Below are 27,956 nucleotides of genomic sequence, written 5' to 3' on the forward strand. Positions count from 1 at the left end.
AAGGTGGATGCCTTCTATGGTTGTTGGCGGGAGGCTTCAGTTCCTTGCTACATGGGCCACCACATGGAGTTGCTTGAATATCCTTACAACTTGGTTGTTGGTTTTCCCGAGTACATGAGCTAAGAGAGAGAGCATGAGTAATGAGCCACAAGTTTTTTATGTCCTCGTCTTGGATTTAAGTATTATCACTTTGCCACAGTTTAGTCCATTAGAAGCAAGTCACAAGTATAGTCCACACTAAAGGGGAGGGGAATTAGGCTCCACTTTTCAAAGGAAGGAATATCAGAGACTTTTTGGATATATTTTTAAATGATCACCGTTGTTTTTTATTGTGGCATAATCATACACACTTGCCTGCATATGCATGTAGTGTATATGTACATATATGACATGTATATTCCGAAATTTAGTCTTTCGGCTTCATAGAGCTGCCAATGCTATTCGATGTCAATCACTGAAACCTCTAATGCTAGAATAATAGCAAACATTTAGGTAGCAGTACGTACCACACACTGTTCAATTGTTTTAGAAAAAATACCTCATTTATTTCTTACAACAACTCTGTAGTCTAGATATTATTTCTAATTTCCAGATAAATCAGTGAAGCACAAAGAAGCTAAGGAATTTTCCCAATGCTACACTGCTATTATATGGTTTTTATAGGAGCTTGTAGATATCTAGCTCTTCTACTTCTTGGACTTAATGTATTCAGGCTAGAAGGAAACCCTAGGGAAACCCTGGTCAAGGGACACAGCAAGGCCACTGGATCCAAGGAGTCTATTTTTGAACCCAAGTGGAAACACCTATAAAGCTTAGGAAGGGTTAAGGTCGGGTAGGGTGCCTTTGTGTCCTCCTTGTAGCTATTTGAAGGATAAGATTGCTTGGGAAGGTCAGGGTCTTGCGTTTAACTTTATTTCACCAAGCAGGGAGTCTGAAGACTGGTGGATTTGCTCAAGGCCTGGAATGAGAAAGGTGCAGAACTGGGACTAGAACCCACAGCTCTTGGCTCTGTTCAGGGTACCTTTCAGCATTAGACTTCCCACCTTCCTTCCTGTCATTCCTCATTTTTTTTCTTTTTTTCAGTAAATGTGGATGAATGCCTATGTAATTAGCATAATTTAAGCTGACATGTACTGCTGAATATGGTATATCACTATTAGCTCACCAAAAAAAAAAAAAGCACCATTTTTCTTTGCCTGGAGAACATATTTGATACTCCAAACTTCGGGTGGTTGCCACCTCTAGGAATCTTGTATTCCTTTGTTCTCTGCCTCCCTTACAACCCCCCTCTATTCTATACCTATTAAGAATTAAGAGCAGAATTCACATACTGCTTTTCCTTTTTTTTTTTTTTTTTTGTTTTGTTTGTTTGTTTGTTGTTTTGGTGCTGGGGATTAAACCCAGGGCCTTGTGCATACAAGGCAAGCACTCTACCAACTGAGCTATATCTCCAGCCCCCCACATACCGCTTTTCCTCTGTATACTCTATTAATTTTTTTAGAATTAAAATAGACATTATCCCTCTAAAGAAAAAAAGAAAAGAATTAAGTCTATTTCATCAGACTTACAGGTTGTTATTAAGTCTATTTCATTGAATTGCATGGTCTTTTGTCACAGTGATCAAGAATCCAGATTTAGAAATCACAGTGCTTAAACTAAATCCTGAACCTTGTTTCTTGGCCAGTGCAATCGTAGGCACTCATCTGGAAAATGGGGATAGTAGTGGCATCAAAGCCATTATGAGAATCATAATGAGTATTAAGTATTGCCCGGAACAGGTGATGCTCAAATACACATAAACTGCACTTACTACCAATTTAAAATCATTGCTGTTATTATCTATACACAGTTTACTATCTATCCCTGTAATCTCCTGGGAGCAGGGACTCTCGCCCTTGGTATCCTTGGCATATTGTGTTATACGATCATTAAGTGACTGTAGAATGGGGACAATGGAAATGACATTTACAGATTTTGTAATATTGTGAATCATGTGAAATAGGTTTTCCTTCGAAAATCCAGGATGACATTTTCTTCTAATTTCCAAGACTTCCTGAGAAAAACTAACTGCCAGAAAGTAATGGTTTTCACCATTAAGTGAACATTTTTAGCTACTGCAGTATCTAGGATCCTAGTGGTTTTCCAAAGCACTTGACATTGCACTGAGACCTTTTTAAAGCAAGTCACCTGTCTTCACATTGTCCTCTGTTTCCAGGGGGCAGTAGTCCCATCCTCCCCCAATGCCTATTTTTAATATGATTGAAAAGGAGTTAATTGCCCTGCTGTGTGCTTTCTCCTAGTCCATCAATAAAGCCATGGAGAAGGACCATGAAGAATATAACATTGGCGTCCTGGACATCTATGGTTTTGAAATATTCCAGGTAAGGCCAGCTTGAATAATAGGAGATTGGAGGTCTGCAATAAATAATTTAACAAGAAGAAAGGGAAAAAAAAAAGCTCATTTTTGCTTTTGTGAGTTCTTCATGTACCTTTACTAAATGAATTTCTCCTAAATATAAATTATGCTTCTTTCTATTGATGCATTCAACATTGCTATTAATGCTTTTCACTTTGAGACATTTCTCTAAATCACTAAGAAATGACTTTTAAATAATTTTGAAAAATTATTACAAGCAACTACTTTTTTTCCTCCCCAGAAAAATGGCTTTGAACAGTTTTGCATCAATTTTGTTAATGAGAAATTACAGCAGATTTTTATTGAACTGACATTAAAGGCGGAACAGGTAAGCAGTCTCTCTCCTTCATCCTGTTCTATTCTAATTTGGTTTAAGGGGTATAGATTTGTTCTTTGATGATAGATTCAGGTTTCAGTCTTGTATTAGGAAATATACCTAATAAAGTCATGCAGAAAAACCATATGCCATTGCAGCATTTTAGTTTATGAAATATAAATACCATCTGCTACACTTTCTTTTTCCTTCGGCAAAGGATGCTGTGAAGTTGGACTTATGACTGGCTGTTTTTACTATACTCTGACTCATTGACCAAGTGGAAAATGGGAGCCTAGTTCCAACCCCAATTGTCTATGCATATACTGTGTACCAAAGGAGAAACTTGGTTTTCTCAGATTCACAGCACTCCCAATCTCCCCTAAAAGTAAATGTATTTTTAACAAAATTGGCATTTTAATTCTCATTTGAGGTAACATGTCTTGCTGATACCATCTTCTAAAAGTTCATTGCAGTTTCCATCTCATTCCTGATGCCAGCTTGTCTTAGATTCCTAGGGCCACCATAAGGAGGTACAAACTAGATGGCTTTAAAAACAGCAGACATTTCTTCTCTTGCAGTTCTGGAGCTCAGAGTCTGAAATCAGGGGTCACATTCTCTTCAAATAATTGGGAGAGAATCCTTCCTAGATTCCTAAGATTCTTCCTCTTCCAGTTTCTGGTGGCTTCTGATACTCCTTGGCTGTGGCAGTATAACCGCAGGCTCTGTCTCATCTCCTGTATCTTTCTGTCCAAGCCTCCCTCTTCCTTTCCTTCCGTCTCTCTCTCTCTTTTTTTCTTCTTCTCTTTCTCTTTCCCCACCCCACCCTCGTGTGTGTGTGTGTGTGTGTGTGTGTGTGTGTGTGTGTTTGCTTTGTGGTACTAGGGAACCCAGTAGTGGCCACCTAAGCCTGAGCTACACCCCAACCCCTTTTATTTTATTTTGAGACAGGGTCTCACTAAGTTGCTGAGGCTGGCTTTGAACTTGCAATCCTCCTGCCTCAGCCTCCTGAGTCACTGGGATTAAGTATGCACCACTGTGTTCAGTTTCCTTCTTTCTTTTTTAAAGACACCAATCTTAGGATTTAGGGGTTACTCTAAGTTCAGAATGATTTAATCATGAGACCCTTAAATAATTAAATCTACAAAGATCTTATTTCCAAACCTCATATTCTGAGGTTCTGGGTGAATATGAAATTTAGTGGGATACTATTCCAGCTCCTGCATATATCAAAGACTATTTGGAGGTAATTTAGTGATTGTGTTTTTGCCTCTGCTTAAGAAACTACAGTGACCAGTATTTCACACAAAGCTCTGCCCTGGGATCCTGGCCCTTCCCAGTGCAGAGGAGACAACCAAGGTGGGGAGTTGAGATGAAAGTAGCAGGAACTGAATCATATAGGTATTTTATAGGGTGTCACTCAGACTCTTTTAATTTTATGATAAGTTTTGTGGGGACCCATTGAAGAATTCTGAGTATGGAGTGACGTGATCTGCTTCGATTTTTGTGTTTTTCAAAAGGTTGTTCTTGCTCTATTAACTTTAAATAGTAGAATAATTCAGGGAAAACTGTACCAAAGTAGAAGGTTGAAGTCCAGTTAGGAGCCTGCCTGTGGGAAACCAAGCAAGAAATGGTGGGGGCTCAGACAACAATGGTAGCAGGGCCACTGGTAACATGGTAAAGGGCGGGCAGGTTCAGTACATATTTTGGAGCATGGACCCAAGAGGACTAGATCAAAAAAATTGGCAATACTCTTAAGAAAGAAAGTAATCAGGGACGTTACGACTCCTAGATTTATAACTTGAATGACAGGGCCAGTAGCACAACTGTTTACTGAAGTCTCAGATTAGAAGAACAGTTGACTGGAAATAGTGCGAGATTTGGAAATAGAACTCCTCTCAATATTAAATTTGAGAGGCCTACTGTACATTTACCTGGAGATTCCAAAACAGGGAATATATGAGTCTAGAACTCACTGCTAAGGTGTAGACTAGAAAAATAAATCCAAGTCTCATTAGCTTTTATGTGTTATTCAAAGCCATTCGATTGTTTGTAGTAACTTAGAAAAGGAGGGCTAAAAAATCAAGACAGCTGGAAGATTGAGTCCTAAGACTCTCCATTCTATATCAAGGTCTGGAAAGAAGAACTAATCTAACAAAGGGAGTTATAAAGCAAAACTACCAAGAAAGGAGAAGAACCAGCACAGTGCAGTTCTTCACATGATGTTCATTACATTAAATGGCAACTGATCTGAATGGAGAACCTTTTCTTTAGGTACCTTGATGCTAATTGTACTACCATCCTATGTTTACACCAAAGAGAGATTTCTTTGTTTTATTTGTAATGGGATCAAATAGATTAAACAATATTAAATTATCATTTTTGTCGATGAAAAACAATTGTATTATAGCAATTTCATATGGTTTAAACTAAACATAAAAATTACCAAGTTATGAAATGTTCCTTTCCTATCACCTCTTGGAAAATAAGAAATTACAGTTCCTAGTCTTTGTTGAAGGACATTCAAGTTTTTCTTTCACAGTGATTTATGTGAGTACCTGGTTTTTGTCATACAGGAAGAATATGTTCAAGAGGGAATAAGATGGACACCCATTGAGTACTTTAATAACAAAATCGTGTGCGACCTCATAGAGAACAAAGTTGTGAGTATGGGTTTACATAAAGTAGTTTGTGTGCTCTGTTTTATTGTTTTAGAACAGGCAAATTAACAACTCCAATTTATATAGAACACTTAACAGTTACTTTGGGTTTCTGTATATGTGTGCGTGTGAAAACAGAACAGTAAAGTTTTATTCTTATGGTAAATATGACATGTGTATGAGCAAAATGTCAATTTGCAAATGGAAGTTACTGCTGAATTCTAGAAGATAGCCATCACTTATGTTGATAACATAGTTTATAAAGAGCAATAAAACAGGCCCTGTCTTCAAGTCTAATTGTAATAAATGATTCATAAGAAAATAAAAGCTGTGTAGACAGAGAGCGTTAAAGAATTGTTTCTGTTTGTTTGGTTGGTTTTTTAATAAAAGGGAAAAAACAACAAATACTCATGACATCCATAGACATCTGGTCATTAAATAAACTAGTGTGTCAGAGCAGGGAAATAATAAATATGGGTAAAACATGAGGAATGTTTATAAAAGACTGCTAAATGAAAAAAAAGTAATGCACAATAGCAAGTAGATGGTGTAACTGCACCAGCAGTATCTATATATGAATGACAGGCTGAAAGAGAATATTAAGAAATGAATTAGGGTCAAAGACAAATGTTTTAATTTTTATTTTGGCCTGTTAAAGTCAAACAAGTATGAATAGGAGTGAGCAGATAATGATCTGTACATGACTTTAAATAAACTTGAGGGAGTTAAACAGCTTCTTGGAAAATGGATCTTGGACCATCTGGAGCCAAGTCATAAGTGATGACTCCCTGTTTAGGATTAAGTACATTAATGCCTGAAGATGAAGACTGACTTTAAAGATGGTACCTTAGCTTTAGGAAGCAGTTTCCTTGCTTAAGGGCCAATTGGCACTAGGTATTTTTAGAAGGATCAGTGACGGGGGCCTTGCCTTCTTGGTCCGGCAGAACCCTCCTGGGATCATGAGCATCCTGGATGATGTGTGTGCCACCATGCACGCTGTGGGCGAGGGGGCCGATCAGACACTGCTCCAGAAGCTCCAGATGCAGATTGGGAATCATGAACACTTCAACAGCTGGAACCAAGGCTTCATTATTCACCACTATGCTGGGAAGGTAGGGCCAGTGACCCGGGTCCAGCAGGAGAGGGAAGTGATCCATTTTAATGTCTTACTGTTGGGTCTGTGATCTGTTTTCTCATGAAGCAAATGAGATCCATGTCCATATGCCTCACTGCATTTTATTCATTCAACAAATAGTACCCATGAAGTATTTGAGGAGAAAAAACAAAATACTGTTTACACTACTGAATATTTTTAAAGCATGAATCACCCTGGTACATATAGTAATGCAGGAATGGATTTTTGTCTTGCCCTTGCTGAACTCATAAACTTGCATTCCTTGCCTGCCCATGCCCACTGAGAATATAAATCAGACCCAAAGTTCACTTTGGTGTTTGTTCTCATGAAATACATGAGTCTTAGGTGCTTACTGAGTGCCAGGCTCTGTAGAGGGTGCTGGTGTGACGTTTGGTCATGGCTGTTAGGGACTTCCTGGTCCTATGGAAACCCACTAGTCTCATCTTTTATCTCAGCCTGTCCCTTGTTAACCAAGGTCTCCAAGCAGGAGTTTCTGGCCAGATTGGTGCAACTCCAATAATCATTTCTGGGAAGAATTACAAAGATACAGATGACGTGGCCCATTGCAATGGATTAATGAGTATGAGGAGTTTCACTGTTATTCTGTCTTGCGTAAAATTGAGGAAAAGAATTAAATTTATTGCTTAAATATCCCTGTGGATTCCTTGAAGAAAGGGCATGTGATCTGAGAGATGGAGTCCTGGTCACAGGTCATTGGGGCCATCTGGGCAACCAGATGTTCATCAGTATCTGCAGGCCATCTCCAGCTAACACAGCCCTCAAGTGACAGTCTGTGGTCAAATCCCAATGCTACATCTAGAAACACATTCTGGTGAGGATAGCCATGCCCCTGGGAGGTTTTGTTTTATTTTTATTTTTATTTGTTTTTTGATCCAAAGAAAAACTTGAAGGATAAAATTAGATTTCTTTCCATTCTTATCCAGGTATCCTATGACATGGATGGCTTTTGTGAAAGGAACCGTGATGTACTTTTTATGGATCTAATCGAACTCATGCAGAGCAGCGAGCTGTAAGTGTTATTTGCCTTATCTAATGTGTAATACAGGTTTGACATTTTCAATATTAAAACAAACTTGTAGTATTGGAGTATTAGTGTTTTTGCTCCCCTGAACTGTCAAGTCTGGCTTATGATTCAACTATTGGTTTTTCAAAATAGTGTTCCTTTTTCAAATCTCAATCTCTCCCTTGTGCCCCTAATCCTTCCTGTCCCCAAATTCCAAATGCTATTTGTATGCCTAACTTCTACTGTTATCCATGAGGAGGGGCCACACTGGGTTTAGATCGGGTGGCCATTTATGACCACTTACGAGTGGAACAACCTGCTTCTGTGATATTGTGCCCTTGGAACAAAGGCAAAAGAATTTCCATTGTTGCTTAGTCTTAAAGATGACTAGTGGCTTGACAAGATCCAAGTTAACCTGTGTTCCTGAGGTACTGGGAACCCAAGAATTCTGGGAAGGGCAACTAAAATGGATTGATTCAAAGATCCATTTTAACTCCCCAGGCCCTGTGCAGGCTATGGGGTAGAGCTCTCAGCACCAGCTCTGTGTCTCTGAGGTCCTGGCTGATGGATAAGGAGATGTAATGTTCATGAGTGGCCCATATGTGCCAGGCAAGTGCATTGTTCCCTACAGCCTTCCAGATCTTAGAGTTCTTAGAGCTGCTTCCCATTAAGATCTGCCCTTTCAGTCTCTGTTACTTACACTGTCCTGACATCAAGGCTGACTTCTCTAACTAACAGCAGAGGTTCTGGTAACTTTCTAATAACATCCTAACTGCCATGAAAGTAAAACAGAGCTTCCTTTTCAGGTCTTGGTCAGAAGCCATTCTGTTCCATTTATACCACCCACATCCCTCCCCACTCTCCTGTCCCCATGCTCTCACCTCCTCGCACAGACACCACCACCTTTGAGATGTCAGATTTCTTTTCATTCAGAGCACATAAAATCAATTTGTTCTTCTCTAACAAGGTCAGGTAAGCCGCAAGTCCTGACTTGTGGGTTTTATAGCAGCCAGGTGAAGACTCGCTTCCAGAGATAGTTTTTAATTATTAAAATTCCTGTCAAGTTCAAGAGCTATGGATGGTTCCACATAAACTCCTGTCATACAGACACAATACACCGTTTTGTAAGCGTATTAGCTGCACATGTCTATAATTATGTCTGGTCAAGTTACAAGCAGATTGCTGCCAGGCTCAGTGGCACACATCTGTAATCCCAGTGGCTGAGGAAGCTGAGGCAGGAGGATCGTGAGTTCAAAGACAGCCTCAGCAAAAGTGAGGTGCTAAGCAACTCAGCAAGACCCTGTCTCCAAATAAAATACAAAATAGGACTAGGAATGTGGCTTAGTGGTCGAGTGCCCCTGAGTTCAATCCCCAGTACTCCATCTCCCTCCTCCACAAAAAGCAGGTTGTTGGGGAGATTTCAGAGAAAGTTCTAGATACCCAAAAAGTCACTTAAGAGGAAAGGAGTTTGAGTGTTACATTGCCAGTTTACATGGATCACTTCATTCACTCAGATGGAAAATATTTATTAAACACCTACTATATACCATGCCATGCTTCAGACACCAGAGGCACTAAGGTGACTAAGACACTGTCCCTACCCTATATCTGATGAGGCAGGTATGTTGGTACAAGCAGCTCAGTTACAACTACTGAGGACTAACATCCAGCCAGAGAAGCATTAGAAACCTGATACAGCTCCACTTGGAATCATTCATAGAGCAGTTTGTGAAGGTTTTCTGTATGGGGGTGAAGACTGGGTGCTAATGGCATTTGTGAGCAGAGGACACTGCTGTTAAGTACCTTCCAATGTGTAGAACACCCACTCCCAACAAAGAATTATCCAGCTGTGACCATCAGCTCCTGCCCAGGTTCATAATCCCTGCTCCATAGCACAGTGGCCTCTTCACTGAATCCAGATATTCCACACAATTCCTTAAGCTCCTGTTTGTTTTGGCAAACACATATCCGTTTGCCTCTGTTGTATTCTATGACCTAGGTACCTCATATCCAGTGGGTAGGGATGTTCCAAAGCCAGGCTTTAAGGGTTTTTCAGGCTGAGACTCTGAGATGCTTACATGTTAGAAATCCTTCTTTGTGTCTTATGTTGGTAGTTCATTTCCCCTGAGTCACATCTTTCTGGCTCGCACTGTGAGTCGGATGGTCTCTCAGTGGCCAAGGTTTTGTGTTTCTGGACGGTGCCCCACCCCTTTTTCTACAGAAGTAAGCTTTTACCCACCAAGGCACTTACAGATTGCTAACCTATTCTCTCTCTCCTTTTCTAGACCTTTTATAAAATCTTTATTTCCTGAAAATCTGCAAGCTGACAAGAAAGGACGCCCAACTACTGCGGGAAGTAAAATAAAGGTTTGTTCTATTTGGAAAAGTTTATAGATTCCTAGAAGAGCTAGAGTTCCTAGGAGTTGGGAACTATACCCCCAGGCCAGGAGGGGGCAAGTGGATGGCACAGAGATGCCCAGAAGTAATAGGCTACTTGTAAAAAGGTCACAGGATGCCAGCTGAATTTACTTGGCTGTTCTGAATCTCCAATGGGTATTAAGTACCTCATAGCTTAATAGTCAGCAGATGACAACCAGCTACTTTCTTCAGATCTGGAAGAACTTATGTTAAACGATCACAAGTTTTGTGGTTCGGAGCCATGTTTCAGATCTTGATGACAGTTTTCCAGGCCAGGCTCCAAAATTTGCCAAGTATAGAACATTACTTGCCTAAAATTCAGCTTCATCTTTCAGGGTGAAGTCTCAATTTAAAAATTTTAAAAGGACTAGGGATGTAGCTCAGTGGTAGAGCACTTGCTTGGCATGTATAAGGCCCTGGGTCTAATTCTTAGCATCACAAAAACAAAACCAGAAAGTACCAACTTGCACCTGGTTTCCTCTACAAAACCTGAAGGCTCCTCTTGGCTGGAATCTTCTACTGCTATGAGCTTCCACTGATGGTTTCCTTTACTCCAGCCAGGGTCTCTGCCTTCAGGAAGCTTACCAGGTGCTAGGATGGCAGGCTTCCCCCATGAAGCCTTGGAGATGAGGAGCCAGAGAACAGAGCATCCAGCACCAGTCACGGTGTCCATGAGGCTGGGCTTATCCAGGAGGGCCCATTCTGCATCCCTCCTCACTGGGTCTTGCAGTCCCCTCCTTGCTGGGAATTGCAGACACATCTGGCCACATGGTGTCTCAAAGTCAGAAGGAATTCTTAGATCTTTTCTGGGGTCTCCTGAGGCTAGTGAGTTGTTCTATGTTATCTGAGCCATTGCCTTGTGAAATTCTTTGTTCCTGATTATGCTCTGAATTGAGAGGTTATATCAAGCACACTTTATCATGTAACTGTGGGACGTAGTCACTTAACTATTTTCTAAACCATTTCCAGTTAAAAATATTTTCTTAAAAAGCATACCAGTTACATAACTCTCCAACTTTACAGTCAAAGAGGTCATTCAGTGATTAATAGTAAGGCTTTGGGCTTCTGATTGCCTATGTTCAATTCCAGTTTTGGCTTTCACTGGCTGTGTGATACCCAGCCTGTTACTTTAACTCTCAGGTCCTCTTTGGCTTATTTGTAAGATGGAGAGCTTAGTACCTATCTCAAGGGGTTTATGTGATGATTAAATTTAATAATTCATCTAAAGCATTTAACACAGCACTTGAAACATTGTTTGCACAAAATGATTGTCAGTTTCTCTTGTATTCTACTCTGTCAGTTCCCTCCCTACATTCTGTTTGTGTTACTTAATTTTCTTTTTCTATTTTTTTTTAATAGTACTAAGAGTTGAACCAAGTACCTACATCCCCAGCCCTTTGCATTTTTTTAATCTTGATGCTGGGTGTTTCTAAATTGCTGAGGCTGGCCTTAAACTTGGGGTTCTCCTGCTTCAACCTCCTGAGTCCCTGGGATTGCAGTATGTACCACTGTTTCTGCTTCATCTCTGCTTAATTCTGAGTGGACATTTTTATGTGCATGTGCTGGTTCCCCACAGATGGCCGTTTCCTCCTTATTCACTCAGTGTCTAAATCCATGATGTCCTTTCACTGAGCCCACCTGGATAGCCCAGCCTCATGAATACAATGACTGGTGCTGGCTGCTCTGTTCTCTGGCTCCTCATCTTCAAGGCTTCATGGGGGAAGCCTGCCATCCTAGCACCTGGTAAGCTTTCTGAAGGCAGAGACCCTGGCAGGAGTAAAGGAAACCATCATTGGAAGCTCATAGTAGTAGAAGATTCCAGCCAAGAGGAGCCTTCAGGTTTTGTAGAGGAAACCAGGTGCCAGTTGGTGCTTTTTTTCTCTTGTGTGTTTGTGTGATGCTAAGGATTAGACCCAGCAGGGCCTTATACATGCTAGACAAGTGATCTACCACTCAACTACATCCGCAGCCCTTTTATAAAAATTTTATTTTGAGACAGGGTCTCACTAAGTTGCCCAGGCTTGCCTTGAACTTGGGATCTTCCTGCCTCAGCCTCCTGAGTAATTGGGATTTCAGGCACATTCTTCCATGCCCAGCTTGCTCAGTTTTTGTTGTTTTTTAAGACAGTCTTGCTAAGTCGCCTCAAACTCCTGGCTCAAGTGATCCTATTATATCAGGCTCCCAAGTAGCTAGGACTGCAGGCACTGGACACACCACCTGACTTTACAAGCTATGTTTTGAGCTGGAGAGCAGAGCCCTCTGAGTTATAGGGACATCAAATTCAAAGAGCTGGAGAAATTTAGTAGCCATCGGGCAGCCACTGGGATAATCTTCTGCAGCAAAATGTTGAGGGCAGGGAATAGATGAAGTTTCTGTGAGGCCTTAGATATTAATGTCTGTGTGAAGTTTCTGACTCATGGCTTCACTTCCAGGTCCCGGATAAGAATTTGCTCTGGGATGGAAAATCTAGTCATAAGACTGTCACATTCAGAGCCAAGGGCCCCAGATCATCAAGGTTGCAAATGACTCACTTTCAAGTGGTCTGGATTATTACCCTATAAACAAAAGAACAGGGATAAAAGCCTTTCTATCCTCCCATGAACACCTTCCCTTTCTTCCCTTTATATTGGTATCTTCTTGAATATCCAAAATTGCCACCTTCCTGAGCTACTCCAAATGTTTAAGATGACAGATTTTAGGCCATTGTTACTGAAGTCAGCCACCTTATGTAAAGGGGTCATGCTGTATTTTCTCAACCATGATCATACCTTTCTTGGAGGATTGTTGACCTCTGTCTACCTCATGGTCTACCAGGAGTGAAAGTTTCCCTGGTTTTTATGTCTCCTCTAATACACCTTTTGAAGATACAGAGTCATGACCAAGTTTTATATTCTGCAATATCCACAGTATTTTGCAGATGTCATTAAGTATCATTGTAATGATTTCCTCAAGATAGAAGCATGGAAAGGATTCCTGAGATCCTTGAAAGAAAGATTAAATTGATATTCAAGGTAGTTCTAGTGTTGGATATTGTTTTCTAATTATTAAAAGATTTAAAACTATAGGATTTAATTTAAATATTCGTGTGAGAATGTCCATCAATTTGACTACTAATAAGTATATTATGTCTAACAACACTTGATGCTGAGGCCTCACTGAATTTTATGTTGTGGCTGGAAGAGACCAGTCTGGAAACTAGAGTGAAAGAGGATGCTGGAGGGAAACAGACCAAGCTCCAGGTTGGAGAAGGTGGACTGACCACAGCTTTGTCTGAGTGAGGCTGGAGCCCTATAGGGTGGAATGACAGGATGGGTGCAGACATTGTGCAGGTGATTGACTGCTTGATTCCCACCCCCACCCCTGTGCTGGGGATTGAATGAACCCCAGGCCTCATGTATGCTACATCCCTACCCCATGGACTGCTTGAGTTTTTAACATCTAATCCAACATTTAGATTAAGATATTATAGGTTTTCTAGTTTACAGATAGAGAAACTGAAGCCTGAAAAGTTGAGTAATTCATCATGTAACTCACTAATAGCAGAGCTGACCCCTACTCCCCTACTTCATCCTGTCAAGAGTGAAATGAGAAACTTTTCCCCTAGCCTTTTATCGCTGTCCTGTCTTGGCGTTTTCTGTTTTGATTCCCTCTGCTGTTGAGAAGTATTATTGGTTCCTTTCTGTCCTAACCTGTAGGCTGACTAGAATCAAAGCTAATCCAGTTACCACTTTGCCACCACCTCAGTTAAGCTGACCCATAGGTGTTGACATTCAGGATGATCCTAATGACTAAGACACATTCCTCTTTGTTGAAATTAATTATTCTACAACCTGATGGCTTCTGTCTAAATCTGGCTCACCCAATTAATTCATTTTCTTGGTACTGGGAACTTAACCCAGGGGCACATTACCACTGAGCTACATCCCCAGCCTTTTTTATTTTTTAATTTGAGACAGGGTCTCACTAAGTTGCTCAAAGCTTTCCTAAGTTACTGAGGCTGTCTTTGAACTTGTGATCCTCCTGCCTCAGCCTCCAAAGTTGCTGGGATTATAGGTGCACCATGGCACCTGGCCCAGTTAATTCATTTTCTGTCACACCAAATTACTCTTGTTAGGAAGGCAGAATAGCATTGTGGTTGAGAAACATGGACTTGGGTTCAAGCCTTAGCCCTGTTGCTTAAAAATCGTTTCATCTTAAGCAAACCTTTCTTCCATTAAGGCCCAGTTTTCTCACCTGAAAAACAGGAATGATAATAGTAGCTACCATTTAGGGTCTTGTGGGACAAAGGTGAGATGATTCATGTGTATACCCCATGACACAAACTCTGTCAACCTTGCCTGTGAGGATTTTGGAAAGAACTATGTCAAGTGACACAAACTTGTGTCACACTTGCCTCTGTCTGCTTTCTGACATTACAGTATAAAAGAAAATGTGCTGCTAAATGTTTAGGTAAGACTGAAGAATCTGTGAAGTTTTTTTTTTTTTAATTTGATGCCTTAATTAAATAAAAAATTAGTATCAAAAATTTAGTTTAAAAATTAATAGTTCGAGGACATAAAGAAAAGCTTTGTTTACTCTAATCCATTCTGCATTTTCTTTTCAGCTTCACTTTATATGTTGCAAACATCGTCAGATTTGTTTTCAAGTGCAGTCTATATCATCAAAGAAGATAAACAATTTGCTTTTTCATGAGACGGTTTCACTTTAACAGGGCAGCCTCCAGCTCTGTCCTCAATTTCAGGCATTGCAAAAAATGCTGTTTTCTGCATATCTAAATAGAGAACTTAATTCACCAATGAACATCTTGCTTTGAACATACCCAGTAGTTTTTCTCAAGGGTTTCAGATTTCCCAAACCCATGAAAACAGAAAAGCCCTAATTGAGAGAGCAAATCCCTATTGCAAGCAAATCCCTTCTGCTGACTAGAATGGTTTCCCAGCTCTGGAGATGCCTTTTTGCTATTTTCTTTTAGAGGTTTTCTCTCTTCACCCTTGGAAGGAGAGTTAGCATATGTGCCACATCCGTGGGCTCACAGGGTGTACTCAGCTGTGGTGGGAATGGTGATGTGAGCCTGACTCCTATTTCTTCAAACAAAGCACAAGATTCTCATGATTAGAAATATATCCTGAGCAATTCCAGCTTTATTTATGTAGTTTTTCCTGCTTGAACTCAAATTATGTTTTGGGGAGCCTTTACTAATGGTTTTATTTGGAATGGTTTAGCTTTGTGAAGGAACAAGTGATCTGCCACAAGGAAAGTGCTCAGAGCCTGCAGGTTTATTATTGAGGAAGAAGCACAATTAAGTGGCATACAAGAAGTTTATAAATTTGGAGATTTTTATCATCTTTACATCTTTCAATTATGAATTTCTATCATTTTAATAAGGTGATTGTTTGTTGATTAGATTCCAGAAAAGAGAATGCAGGGGATTTAGAGATTTTTATACTCATAGTTTTTTTTTTTTTTTAATGAGAACAATGAATTTGCAAAGGCCTCTATCAACATAAATTGAACTTAATTAACATGCTTCCTTGTACCCCATGAAAAGAATTGCCTGTGAAGATTTACTTGAGTTTTTTTTTGTTTTTCTGGGTGTTTATTAACTGTGCTAAAAATGCTTGGTTGCTTTCAATGATCGAATTTCCAACCCATTTAAGAGTGATAAAACCATCGTAAAAATTAGCAGAGCTTTAAGAATGCTTAGTAGACCCGATTTACGTTTAATGAACAAATTGTCATGAAGGTTAACTTCCTTCCAGTCGTATTTTACCATAGTTAGACTCCCATAAGTCTCCTTTGAAAGTTGATCTCACTTTAAAGAAAGTTCCATGTTTCTAACTGATATCATTCTTCCTGTCTAGAAACAAGCCAATGATCTTGTGAGCACCCTGATGAAATGTACACCCCACTATATTCGCTGCATAAAACCAAATGAAACCAAGAAGCCCAGAGACTGGGAGGAAAGCAGGTATGGTGCCTGGCAGGTGGGGAGGTGATGCTGGCTTGGGGCTCTGGCACACTCTAACCTCTGGCCACCATGAGCCATCTCAGGCCGGAGCAGTTCCAGTTGCCCACACATGCTCAATCATATGTGCCCTGTGTCTTGACTTTTTCAGAACAAAGCCTATACACTTTTCCCCTTACTTGATTTTCCTATTAGCGCCATTCAATTCAGAATTAGTAATCTATAATATTGATCTTGGCTAGTCTGGTGGCAGATAGAAAAACCAAAACCTTAATACTACAGAATCATGATGGTTTGAAAATTAATTTGAGGCTTTATACAGATATTCTTAGTGCTCGGCTCCTGCTTGGTATACTTGGGATATGGTCCAGGATGTTTAGCTTGGGTCTCGAAGGGAAAGGCTAAAGAGTGTGTTGAAAAGCAATCTGTAAGCCACGGGAGCTCAGACAATACAGGACATGCTGGGGGTTCCTGAATTCCACGGAAGCATTATGTAAAGGAGCAGAGGGACCCAGAGGGATGAGAGTGGAGAGAAACCTGTGGGCACAGTGAGGCTCAGTGAGGCCTTTCAGTCCTGACTTTTGAGGAAGCCCATGTCACTGCTCCTCCTACAACTTGTACTTAGGACCACAATCTAAGCTTGAAAGATGGAGTGTTGAGTTGAAAACTATTAAGGTGCTGACTAGAAGATATCTTTTTTGTATCCAGTTAGGAATCCAGACACACGTTCGTAGGAAGCCTGACCTTGCTGTCCATGGGAACAGGGACACAGTCCATGAGACAGGGCTGGGGAAGATATTGAACTACACAGTGGACCCAGGCCATTGCCACCAGACTACCATGTCCCAGGGCATGAGTCACCTCTTTTCTTCTCTTGTAGAGAAAAGAAAATAGACTTTTTAAGGCATCAAGTGACTAAATCAAAGGTTTAACACCAGAAAGACCAGGATTAAAATTCACAGCTGCTAATTACTTCCTCTGAGCAATAAGTATAGGTCCGTTTCCCACCCTGCTAGAAGGATCCTCCATCAGCCATGGCAGATAATAAATACTTGATCCTTTATAAGAGGGAAAAGATAGTTAAAAAAAAAAAAATCCCCACCCACACAGGCCACATGGTCATTATCTGAAGGTCTTTCTTTCCATCTAGCATGCCATGATGCAGTCTGATTCTGCCTTCTCATCTTAAGAGACCTGCTGCTGCTCTGGTGTAAGAGCTTCTGCCCTGCCATGTCATGGTCTTTCTGAGTAAGCTCATCTATAGATGCATGTTCCTATAACCTCTCTTCCATTCGAGCTCTGAAATTTTTCAATTTAGTGTGGTATGAGATTTCTCCTATCAGCCTCTGATGAGAAACTCACACCTCAGGTGATGAACCCACCTTTGGGCAAGTCTTACTCAGGGTGCTCTACTGACCTTCTCTAACTCACTATTGTCCTAATCCTAGTCTCTACATTAGCCTCACTACTTTTTTTTTCTTTTTCTTGCAATACTAGGGATTGAACCTAGAACCTCACGCATGCTAGGCGAGCGCTCTACTGAGATACTTCCTCACTGCTTCTCATTACTTTTCTGCTTGCTAGCTCTCCTGTTGCTTCAAAGCCACTATCACGGTTCTCTTGGTTCTTCTCTCTCTATTTTTTTTTTTTTGTTGTTGTTTTTCTTTTTTCGGATAGTGCTGGGGATTGAACCAAGACCTTGTACATGCAAGGCAAACCCTCTACCAACTGAGCTATAGCCCCAGCCTTTGGATTTTCTCTTGCATGAGCTAATCACCCTGTTCTTTAAGCAGTGCCTCTGAGACATGGAATTTGATCATTTCCCTTCTTGGGTATTGACCTGGGCATGCTAATTTATTCTTCACTTTTCTGAAATGTGTATTTCAGTTTCTCCTTTAAGGCCAAGACTCTAGCATCATTATCATCTCTTCCCTCCTGAAGATTGAAAACATCTTTTGCTTTTCTACACTGTTTCTCAAACTTGAGTGTGCTTAGGAACCCCCTGAAGAGCTTGTTAAAACTCAGATAACTTGCTGGGCATTGTGGGACATGCCTGAAATCCCAGAGGCTTGAGAGTCTAAGGCAGGAGGACTGCAAGTTCAAGCCAGCCTCGGCAACTTAGTGAGGCCTTAAGCAATTAACAATATCCTGCCTCAAAATAAAAAATAAAAAGAGCTGGGCATGTGGCTCAGTGGTTAAGCGCTCCTGGGTTCAATCCCTGGTACCAAACAAAACAAAACAAAAACCCTCAGATTGCTGGGCCCCACTTCCAGGGTTTCTGATTTTGTGGCTCTGAGGAGGGGCCCAGGGATGTGCATTTTTTAAAAAACATGCTGGTGATGGTGGCCTATGATACATCACACCTTGAGAACCTCTGGTCTTGAGCCAGGAGCTGCACAGGGTTTGGAGGAACTGTGTCCTGGTGCTGGTCGATCACTAATTACTATATCCCCTCTCCACTCAGTTTCTTGGTCTTTTACACTAAGAGGGTCAGTCTAGAATAGGATCTCCATTCTGACAGAATGAGCACTTTGAAGATCTCTTGCTATGGTCAGTCTGCTCTGTTTCCATATCACTCTTACACCTACCCCTTCCACACCTGTGTGTGCACATCCCGTCTCCCCACCCCCACCACATACACAGACATACACACAAGTTGAGTGGTGTCATAGGCAACCTCAGAAATAAATTATGAGAGTCTTGGGAGCCAAGGTATTTCGAATGGGCATGTTAGCCCACTCTTTGCCCATTTCAAACTACCCATCTTCTTGTTGGAGCAAATAATCTTAAATAAAAATATATTTTTGCCCTATAAATGCAGCACCCTGCCCAGCACACCCTGCCCAGCACACCCTGCCCTAGTCCACATAGTTAGCTCTGCCAAAAGCCCCTTTGATTTGGAAGTAGTTCAGTAGCTGCTGCTCACAAGTTCCCTAACCCTGATTCTACCTTGTCATAAATCTCAGCCTGATTTATTGGAATATCAGAAAATGCTGAAAGTAAGACAGTGATGCATTTTATTAGTAAATCCTCATAAGGCTTTCCTATATTTTCTTTCTTTTTAACTTTCTTTAGTAACTCCCTTTATTTGAATTTCAGCAAAGACCATGATAAGCAGTCATGTAAATGGATTTAAAGATGGTCAGGAGTGAGTTGGTCAGTGTTGATGTGTGTTTCAGTAGGATTGATTCCTGGGACTCCCCTCCTCAATCCTGGGACAGATTTGTCAGCAGATGGTTTCACTCCACCCATGAGTGTGGATGCAGGGCCGTGAGAGGGCACTGTGTGTCGTTGGCAGGGGTTACACGCTTAATTAAGCTCTCTGCAGAGAGGGTTGCTCATTCAACAAGTTTGTGGGGTGTGGGGGTTTTTTCTTTTCCTGTTGCAAATGTGTTTTTGTTTGGTTTCTGGCAAAGTTGCTTGCCCTGGATTCAGAATTGCTGCCCTCGTGAAGTTCCCAGGCCTTGGCTGACTTGAGTTAATGGCTGAGGACAGCCTTGGAGAGGATCCCTCCCTAGAGACAGGAATGGCACAACTGGGAGAACAACGGGGTGGTGTCTAGCCAGTGTCTACTGAGGAGGTGACAGCGCTCTAGGAATGTGCAAAAATTAACTTGGGTCCTTTAGTGACATAAAATTTTAAACATTATAGGATTTGTTAGACTGATTGTCCTGCTGAAGGAAATTTCTAAAAGAAAATTTCCTGAAGGTGGGGAAAAAATGGTGAATGAAACAGCATTTGAAACTGATTCATGGGAAAGGCATGTGTCTTTTTTAATCAATGGGTGGTATGTCCCTGCCTTGGCATCTTGGCCTGATGCTGGTATTTGCAAAAAAGTACTGTAAAATGAGCAAACATTGGAAACAGGCATTTTGTGTGTGTTTTCGTCACTGGAGAAAAGGTCAGTGGTGAGTTTCAGATTTGGAGGACAGAAGAATGGAAATTTAATTATTTTCCAGCATCAGATTTCAGCCACTTTAGTTAAATAGATCTCTTCCTCCACCCCTGCCACATCTCTGTGTGTGTGTTTTGTGTGTGTGTGTGTGTGTGTGTGTGTGTGTGTCTGTGTATCTGTGTGTGTGTGACTTATCCAGGCAAATGTGGATATTAAATATTGATTCTTTCATATGAGGACTTTTTAAAAGTTAGTCATCTTGAAGGAGTCAACCTGTCTGGATGTCAGCTCAAGGAAGACTGACTCGAGGCTCTTTAAACATCCCTCACTGTGACACCTCATCCTTCCCATGCAAATCTCTCTCTGCTTCAAGCTTCATCATCCCTGTCTTCACCTCCCACCACCCCATTCTGCAGGCTTGCCTTTTGTGGGCTCTCTTCATTGTCCTCTGCACATGATAAATTCAACTCATCCTTCTGGTTGAGGCATGAAACACTGCTTCTAAGAATCCTGCTGTGTGAAAAACCCATTTCCTTGTCTATTCTCCCATCCTGGTTTACTTATTGTAGCTGGGAATGTACTAGAATAATTGCAGCTTTACATCACTCATGACAGGAACTAAGTGACTTATAGGGAAGGTACCCAGCTAGTAATTTATTACCATCCTCATTTTATAGATGAGGTAACTGAGGCACAGAGAGGCTACATAGCAGCAGAATCACGGGTGCACAGCAACCAGTTCCAGAGTGCGGGCTCTTCCCCACTGTCCTGGCTGTGGGGAAGGAATCATTGTGTTCCTCTTGGGGGCACAGGGTCTATAAGTAGTCATCAACAAGTATGAGGCTTATTTGGGAATATGGTTTCCATAAAAGCCTTGCTGGAGAGACAGCTGTCAGGACCCTGAGTGAAATTGGAGTGAGGAGGCTTCTAATGGTTTTTTTCAGCATTCATGTGAATCCATTCTCTGGAATCCATCATTAGTGTGGTTGACCAAATGTACCAAATAGGGATCATGAGGGGGCTACCTTCCTACCAAAGCACAATTCCCATATCCCATCTTCAAAAGAGATTTTCCTTTTAGTTTCTAATTTTCTAAACTACCATGTGTCCAAGTATCTGTTCTGTCAGCTTGCATCAGATGCAGCCCAGGCCCAATTTTTTTCTCCAGAGTGGATGATCAGACAAGTGTTCAAAACCTGTCTGTGGGTGTTCAAGAAACTGCTGTTCAGCAAGGGATGGGTTTTCACAATGTACATGCCCCACATCTTCCCAGACCTGCCAGGCCTCTTAAACCAAGGCATAGGGCATGGGGCTTGTGTTCTGATAGGAAAATTGCATGTGTGGCAATATCCACCTACCAGTACTCTGCATCCACTTTCCAAAATACACTGCTAGAGATTCATTTTTATAAAAACCAGCCAAAACTATGATTCAAATCTATTTTGAACCATTTTAACTTAAGTGTTTGAAATTAATAGCTTCATATAGCTTTCTTAACTTGCATTAGAAAAATCCTAGAACAATAGGATCATTATTAATTCTAGAGTCGGTTCAGTAACAAAACAGCTCCAGCGCATTCCTGTAAACCCAGCAACTTGGGAGGCTGAGGCAGGAGGAATTGTGAGTTCAAAGCCATCCACAGCAAATTAACAAGGCCTTGTCTCAAAGAAAACATAGAAAGAGCTGGGGATGTGGCTCAGTGATTAAGCACTCCTGGGTTCACTCCCTGGTACAAAAAAAAAAAAAAAAAAAAAAAACCTCCAGTATAATTTAATTCAAAACTTAAACTTAAAAGTTCTAGCCTCTAGTCTTGAAAAAAAAACAGTATTTTTGTTCACAATTCAGGTAACAGGTTTATGGGGCTTTATTTGTATTTATTTTTTGAGATGACGTCTTGTTATGTTGCCCATGCTGGTCTGGAACTCCTGGGCTCAAGCAATTCTCTGACTTCAGCCTCCCAAATAGCTGGGACTACAGATGTACACCATCACACCTGGCTTTGAGTTTTTGTTTTACTATTAGTGTTTGAAATTGATAAGTAATATCCTCTTATATAATTGCAATGTTCTGCAACATTTTAAAAATTAATATGTGATCTGAGAGGCCAGCTTAGTATCTGAACACTATAAATTATGTCTTTTTAATATGTTTTCCTGCAGATTGGAACTGGGAGTCAAGGAGGTTGGTTGGTAAGAATATAGGAATCAAAGATTCTCCAGTAAAGACAGGTGCCATTTTCTCTTTTGTAGGGTAAAACATCAAGTGGAATATCTGGGTCTGAAAGAGAACATCCGAGTGAGAAGAGCTGGCTATGCCTATCGGCGAATCTTCCAGAAATTCCTACAGAGGTAGGTGCATTACGCACCAGTGATTCTGGACTTTATTTTATGTAAACAAGTTTATTGAGATATACTCACATGGAATCCACCCACTTAAAGTACATGAATCAACACATTTACTACATCCGCTGAGTTGTGTATCCATCGCAATTAACTAGAGCATACTCCTACCCTGAAAAGATGTCTCACGCTCTTTAGTTGCCAACCTTCAGTTCTCCCCTGACCCCTACACACCCACTGTTCTACTTCCCATCACTCTAGATTTGTCTATGTTGGACTTTTCCTAAAAACAATCTGATATGAGTTCTTGTGCCCGGCTTCTTTCACTTAGCAGAGCGTTTTCAAGATTCAACCATGTGTAGCCTTCTGCGGGTCATTCCTATCTATTGCAGAATGTGTTCTATTGTGTGGATGGACCACATTTTACTTGTTCATTCATCAATTGGTAAAGGATTGTTTCCACTTTGGGGCCCTTGTGAATAATGCTGCTATGAAAATTCATGTACAAGTCTTTGTGTGGACATGTGTTTTCATTTCTCTTGGGAATGTACCTAAAAGTGGACTTGCTGATTCATATGGTAACTCTATGTTTAACCTCTTTGACGAGCTGCCAGGTTCTTTTCTGAAGCAAGGCACCACTTCACATTCCCACCCGAAGTATTTGAGGGTTCCCATTGATCCCGATCCTTGTCAACATATGCTAATATCTGACTAAGCGTCCTAGTGGGTGTGAAGTGGTATCTCTTTGTGGTTTAGATTTGCATTTCCCAGATGGTAAATGATATTCAGTGGTATCTTTTTATGTGCTTATTGGCCATTTGTATTTCCTCTTTGAAGAAAATCCTGTCCAAGTCCTTTGCCCATTTTTTAAGGGCTTTTTGTCTGTTTATTACAGAGTTTTAATAGAATATTTTTTAACCATTACTCATGGTAGAATTCGTCAATAGCCATCAGTGTTTGGTAGGCTATTCATGAATTCAGCCAAAGTTCATGAATTCATGATAATTGTGAATAAGAATGGCTGAGGTTTAACTTAACTGAGCAAGTCAACAGTATGAAAGCAACTGCAGGAAAATATTTAGCCTACGTTAGGAATGAGCTTAAAGTATTTAAATTCAAAATTTTGTACAATCCATGTTTAAATTTAAACTTGTTTTTATATTTTCCTTATAGTCTATTAGGCAGGACCTATACTTAAATGTTCTTATTTTATGTTGCTTGTTTTTGAAAAGGATAATATTGAATGTCCTTAAAATATAATGTCATTCTAACTTCTCTAATGATTCTGAGGAGTTCTACTATTGTACAGTTATTTAATTTCCCTTAATAAATAGGGAAGTTAAGAAAAAGGAGATATAATCCAAATCTATCATCTAAATCAGAAAACATTTACATCTTCCTGATATATGATACAGAGGCAGGATGTAAGGATTTTTTAAAATTCAAATTTAGTGTAACAAAGATCTTGCAGCCTGGGGAAGAACTCAAATGTGATCTTTGAAGTCTAGTACCTCCAATAAGTTCTAATAAGATAGTTCTTCTTTTGGAAAGAACTTTTGGAAGTTCTTCCTAAGTGGTAGATTAGGGCAGCTGACCCCAGCTGGAGGCTTTATTAAAGGGCTTATCATTTCATATGACAGAGTCCTGTTGCCTCAGTTCCCACACATGCAAGTTTCCTGATGACTTTAGGAGTGGGTTAGATCAGGAATAAAATTCACTCTCTGGGGAGTGATATTGGCCAAATTATATTGTTATATTGTGTACACATACAAATACTTCACAACAAATTGTCATTACACACAACTATATATATATATATATAAAAAAAGAAAAAAGAAAAAAAATTCATCCTCTCTGATTTCTGAAGTAAAAGTGCCAATACACCAATAGTGTAAGCAGGACTGTATGAGAGAAGTAAGTAGGGAGTTGAGAAAAATAAATCTATAGAGATTTTTATGTCACTACAGCACCACTCATTGGCTGAGGAACAACTTACAGGTTAGTTATAAGACTTGAGTCTTCCTTAAATTGATCAGTAATACTAGAATAGCGTTTCTCAGCTGTAGCTACTACATCTTGGGCTGGATGACTTTTGTTGAGGGAAGTTGTCCTGTGTATTATTGTAGGGTGTCTTGCTGTCTTCTTAGCCTCTACCCACCAGATGCCAGGAATGCAGCCCCCTCCCTGTTGTGACAAACCCAAAGTGTATTCAGGCCTTACCTAATATTCCCCAGGGCCACAGCATTTTTGAAAAACAGCATTTCTTTGAAAATAACTTTTTTTAATTAAGAGAAAAAGATCAACTATAGGAAAGAGTACATGAAAAAGGATTTCCTGCTATCTTTCCCTAATTCAGAAGGGCCTGACTTCAGTAGTTTTAATTTTACAAATTTTAAATCTTCTAATATATTTCATGTACCTAAAATCTCTATTTGACACTTGCAAGTTCTCTCACTATAGTTAAAAACTGAAAGACTTCCTTCTTTCCATTTTATCTAAAAAACCAACCAACCAACCTGACTTCCACATGCAAGTATACAAGTTTTGCTGTCTTTGGAGAGCAGGAAGTCCATCTTCTCCTTTTAGGAATGCTCCAGGTCTTACTTGTTTAAGGGACCCTGAGCAGACTATGTGACTTGTTTGCAGTAGCTTCTTAAGTGAACTGTTGATCATCAAATCTAGGCTTCTCTCAAGTGCCATACACAGTACTTTGTGGTATGCCTCACGGTCAGTGGCATTTGGTGAAAACTCTTGTGCCGCCTGTGTTGAGAAACTTTCATTAAAGTGATTCTATTCTTGGATGCTTCTATTCTTTGTCCTCCTGCTGTGGACTTTCAGAAGAGACAAATAGTCCTGTCTTATAAAAGCAGAATCTTTTATTGCTATCATACTTCTCTTAATTTGATACTACTGGGAAAGTAGTAGTAGATTTGATTTCTCAAATCAAAATAATATTTGAAAGGCCATTGCTTTTCAATAAAAAAGTACATTTTCAGTCCCCCATAACAGTATTATAAAACAATTATTTAAATGGTCCACTAAAAACTGACTTGAAGTCCAGATATGTCAATGATAGGTAATATTTCTCTAGAGACAACACTCTTTTCCATAAGGAGTATGGAATCTCTCAGAATTCTTCTAGAGATGGCCCTGACTTTCTCAGCCAGTGAGACTCTATAAGTAAATGAACCATTTTGTACTTTTATTCTCTCCAAGCCTGAGACAAAAGGCTTCATTTATAAGTTTAGTTCTTAGGTATCCATAGAAAGTAAAACCTGAGGAAAAGGATCTATTAAAACCCACCACAACTATCCACATCAGCATATATTATCCACCCCTGCCTAGAAAGAAAGCCCACAAGCCTAAATAGAGCAATGTTTCCAACACTACCTAGGGTGCAAGGTAGCTTAGAAAATAACATGTATATTTAGAGTATGTTATTTTTTTTCCTCTAGAAAATCCTTTATTTTTATCAAGACCATCCCTTTTGACTGAGTGTTAGAGAGTAAAAGTTCAAAAGATGCCTTAAAGCCCCTTTTCATCATCCATGTGCTCTTGGAAGTCAGCCCTGCACGGCTTTGAGCAGTAGGAAGAACACTTTCACCACCTTCCCACTTGAACTTTCATACCTTTAGAAAGTGTTTAAAAAACTGTTAGCAATGGCTGTCACATGGAGTTTTGGCTTGGGAATATACCTTTAAATTCTTCAGAAAATACCTATTTGAGCTAGGCAGTATGTATTCCTTAATATAGATGGAAGAAACAATCCCAAATATTGCTTCTGATCCATAGGAAGAAAAATGTTGTAGAAATACAAAGACTTGCAAAGGTTATCTTTTGCACAATTTCTGTTTCCTTACAAGCATCCTTCCCTTGACCTTGACCTTGACCCAGTCTTTTAAAATGTGGGATTATTGAAAAGGCATTTTATGCTGTGGACTAGAGAAAAGAAAGAGTAGGATGGTGTGGAGTGGTAGAGAGCTGCCTGCTGGTTGCCAGGATTCTTATGTCCTTGCTTCAAAACATCCTTAAAACCCGAGGACCAGCAACTAGAGGTCACTGGGATCTATGCTGTATTTCTTCTGAGAAGGAACCATTGGATCAGTGACTCAAGAGGTAACAAGGAACCTATCAGTCTACAGGGCAGCATAGAGAATTCCAGGTAGAGAGATCAACCAGCTCAAAGGCCTTCAGAGAAAACATTTGGCATATTTGAGTTTTAAAGTGAGAATGCTTGATCAAGGAGTATAGGCCATTACCGTCATCCCTCCAAAATTATCACAGGTATCAGGTATTGTGACCCTTACCTTGTGTAACTGCCTGTCCTGCCACTCTATCCTGGAGTTAGAGAGTGAAATAGGTGGAGACATTGTGCTAGAATTATACCTTGCTCTCTCTATGGAAACCAAAGGGTGGGGTTGAGGATGTATCAAGTTTCATGAAAGCACAGGTGGCACCAGGCAACTCCCATGTGTTCTGAAGACCCTCACCCACCACTAGAGGCCTTGTCAGAATGAGACAGAAAATTTCTGCAGAGTTCCTTACCATAAAAAGAGACCAAATAAGAGAAACCCAGCATTATTTTCATAGGGAAAGAAAGGTTGAATTGCAATAGAGAGACCAATTGGCAGTTGCATGATATAAGTTCTTTAGTGCAAAATTTTGATTAGATCAATCCAGGCAAAATTGCACTCTTAGACATTTGTTACCTTAGAGGTTAAGTCTTTTCTTTCTTGCCCCTACCCTCCCTGAGCCCTTCCCCCTCATTCATGTATATTGCCAGTTCCTTCTTACCTTTCTATAACTCTTCCAATCACATCTAGAAAGGTTCTGCTATCAGTCATTTCTGTGTGGTTTAATTTGTTGAATCAACATCATTATATTACATATGAAGTTTATTCATGTTATGCATAACTTCAACTAGGCATTTTTACTTTTAAGCTTTTTATCTCTAATTAGAAAACAAGAGGATTTACTTCTCCAGGAAATTAATATATCATCAGACAATATTAGGGGGAGGCTCTTAGTGGGAGCAGTGTGGGCTTTTAGAATCACCTTAGTCCCAACCAGCTCCCCTTGAGCCCTAGACCCTGAAGGCAGGGCCAGTCTTTTCCCTTCTCCCTTGGCTGCCATAAGTCAGTCTAACCCTGATAGTAGTTTCTGGAAATAAACAGGGCCATGGTTCTCAAGGCCTATGCCATAAGTGTGTGTGGACCAAGGCCACACCTACCAACTGCCCACCTGCACACTCCTCTGAAGTTTCCTTCTGTATTTTATATCCTATAATGTGCTTCTCTCTCCTCAGTTATGTCACCTTCAACATAATTGTAATAGTAATTTGCTATAATATTAAAATGAGATCATGCATCTAAAGCACCAATCATAGCACTCAATGCAGGGAGAGCAGGCCTTGCGTGCTAGCCATTCATGTTAGTTTTTCCTGCTGTGTGCCAGGCATTACTTAGGTGCTGCCTGTGCACTCTGGGCCACACAAATGGGTCATCCACTCATGGGGCTGTCATCTTCATAGGGGAAGCATATATCAACAGGTCAACACCAATAGTAATATAATTATGAATGATGGTACATGGCATGAAGGAAAAACGCTATTTGCTATCAGAGAAAATATCAGGGGAGTAATTCTTGATTAGGTGGCCCGAGAAGGCCTGTCTGGAAGTGTTCCTGAAGCTGTGTCACCCTGAGTAGGAGAAGCCAGCCAAGTGAGGAGTTAGGAGAACAGCACAGCATGGGCAAAAGCTGTGGGGGAGGGAAAAAGTTTGGTGTGTGTGAA

At 40.4% G+C, this 27,956-nt stretch overlaps 1 protein-coding gene across 1 annotated transcript in view; it reads left to right on the top strand.

The window, feature by feature from the left end:
* Myo1e (myosin IE) overlaps positions 1 to 27,956 on the top strand; it is a 190,677-nt gene that overhangs the window by 123,695 nt on the left and 39,026 nt on the right. Inside the window, exons 11-18 of the mRNA XM_048792944.1 lie at positions 2,301 to 2,381; positions 2,658 to 2,744; positions 5,306 to 5,392; positions 6,334 to 6,501; positions 7,469 to 7,554; positions 9,834 to 9,915; positions 15,828 to 15,934; positions 22,076 to 22,174. Coding sequence (XP_048648901.1) covers positions 2,301 to 2,381; positions 2,658 to 2,744; positions 5,306 to 5,392; positions 6,334 to 6,501; positions 7,469 to 7,554; positions 9,834 to 9,915; positions 15,828 to 15,934; positions 22,076 to 22,174 — 797 coding nt within the window. The remainder of the gene's footprint in view (positions 1 to 2,300; positions 2,382 to 2,657; positions 2,745 to 5,305; positions 5,393 to 6,333; positions 6,502 to 7,468; positions 7,555 to 9,833; positions 9,916 to 15,827; positions 15,935 to 22,075; positions 22,175 to 27,956) is intronic.

The sequence above is a fragment of the Marmota marmota genome, unplaced genomic scaffold, assembly GCF_001458135.2.
Source record: "Marmota marmota marmota unplaced genomic scaffold, marMar, whole genome shotgun sequence".
Taxonomy (NCBI): Eukaryota; Metazoa; Chordata; class Mammalia; order Rodentia; family Sciuridae; genus Marmota; species Marmota marmota.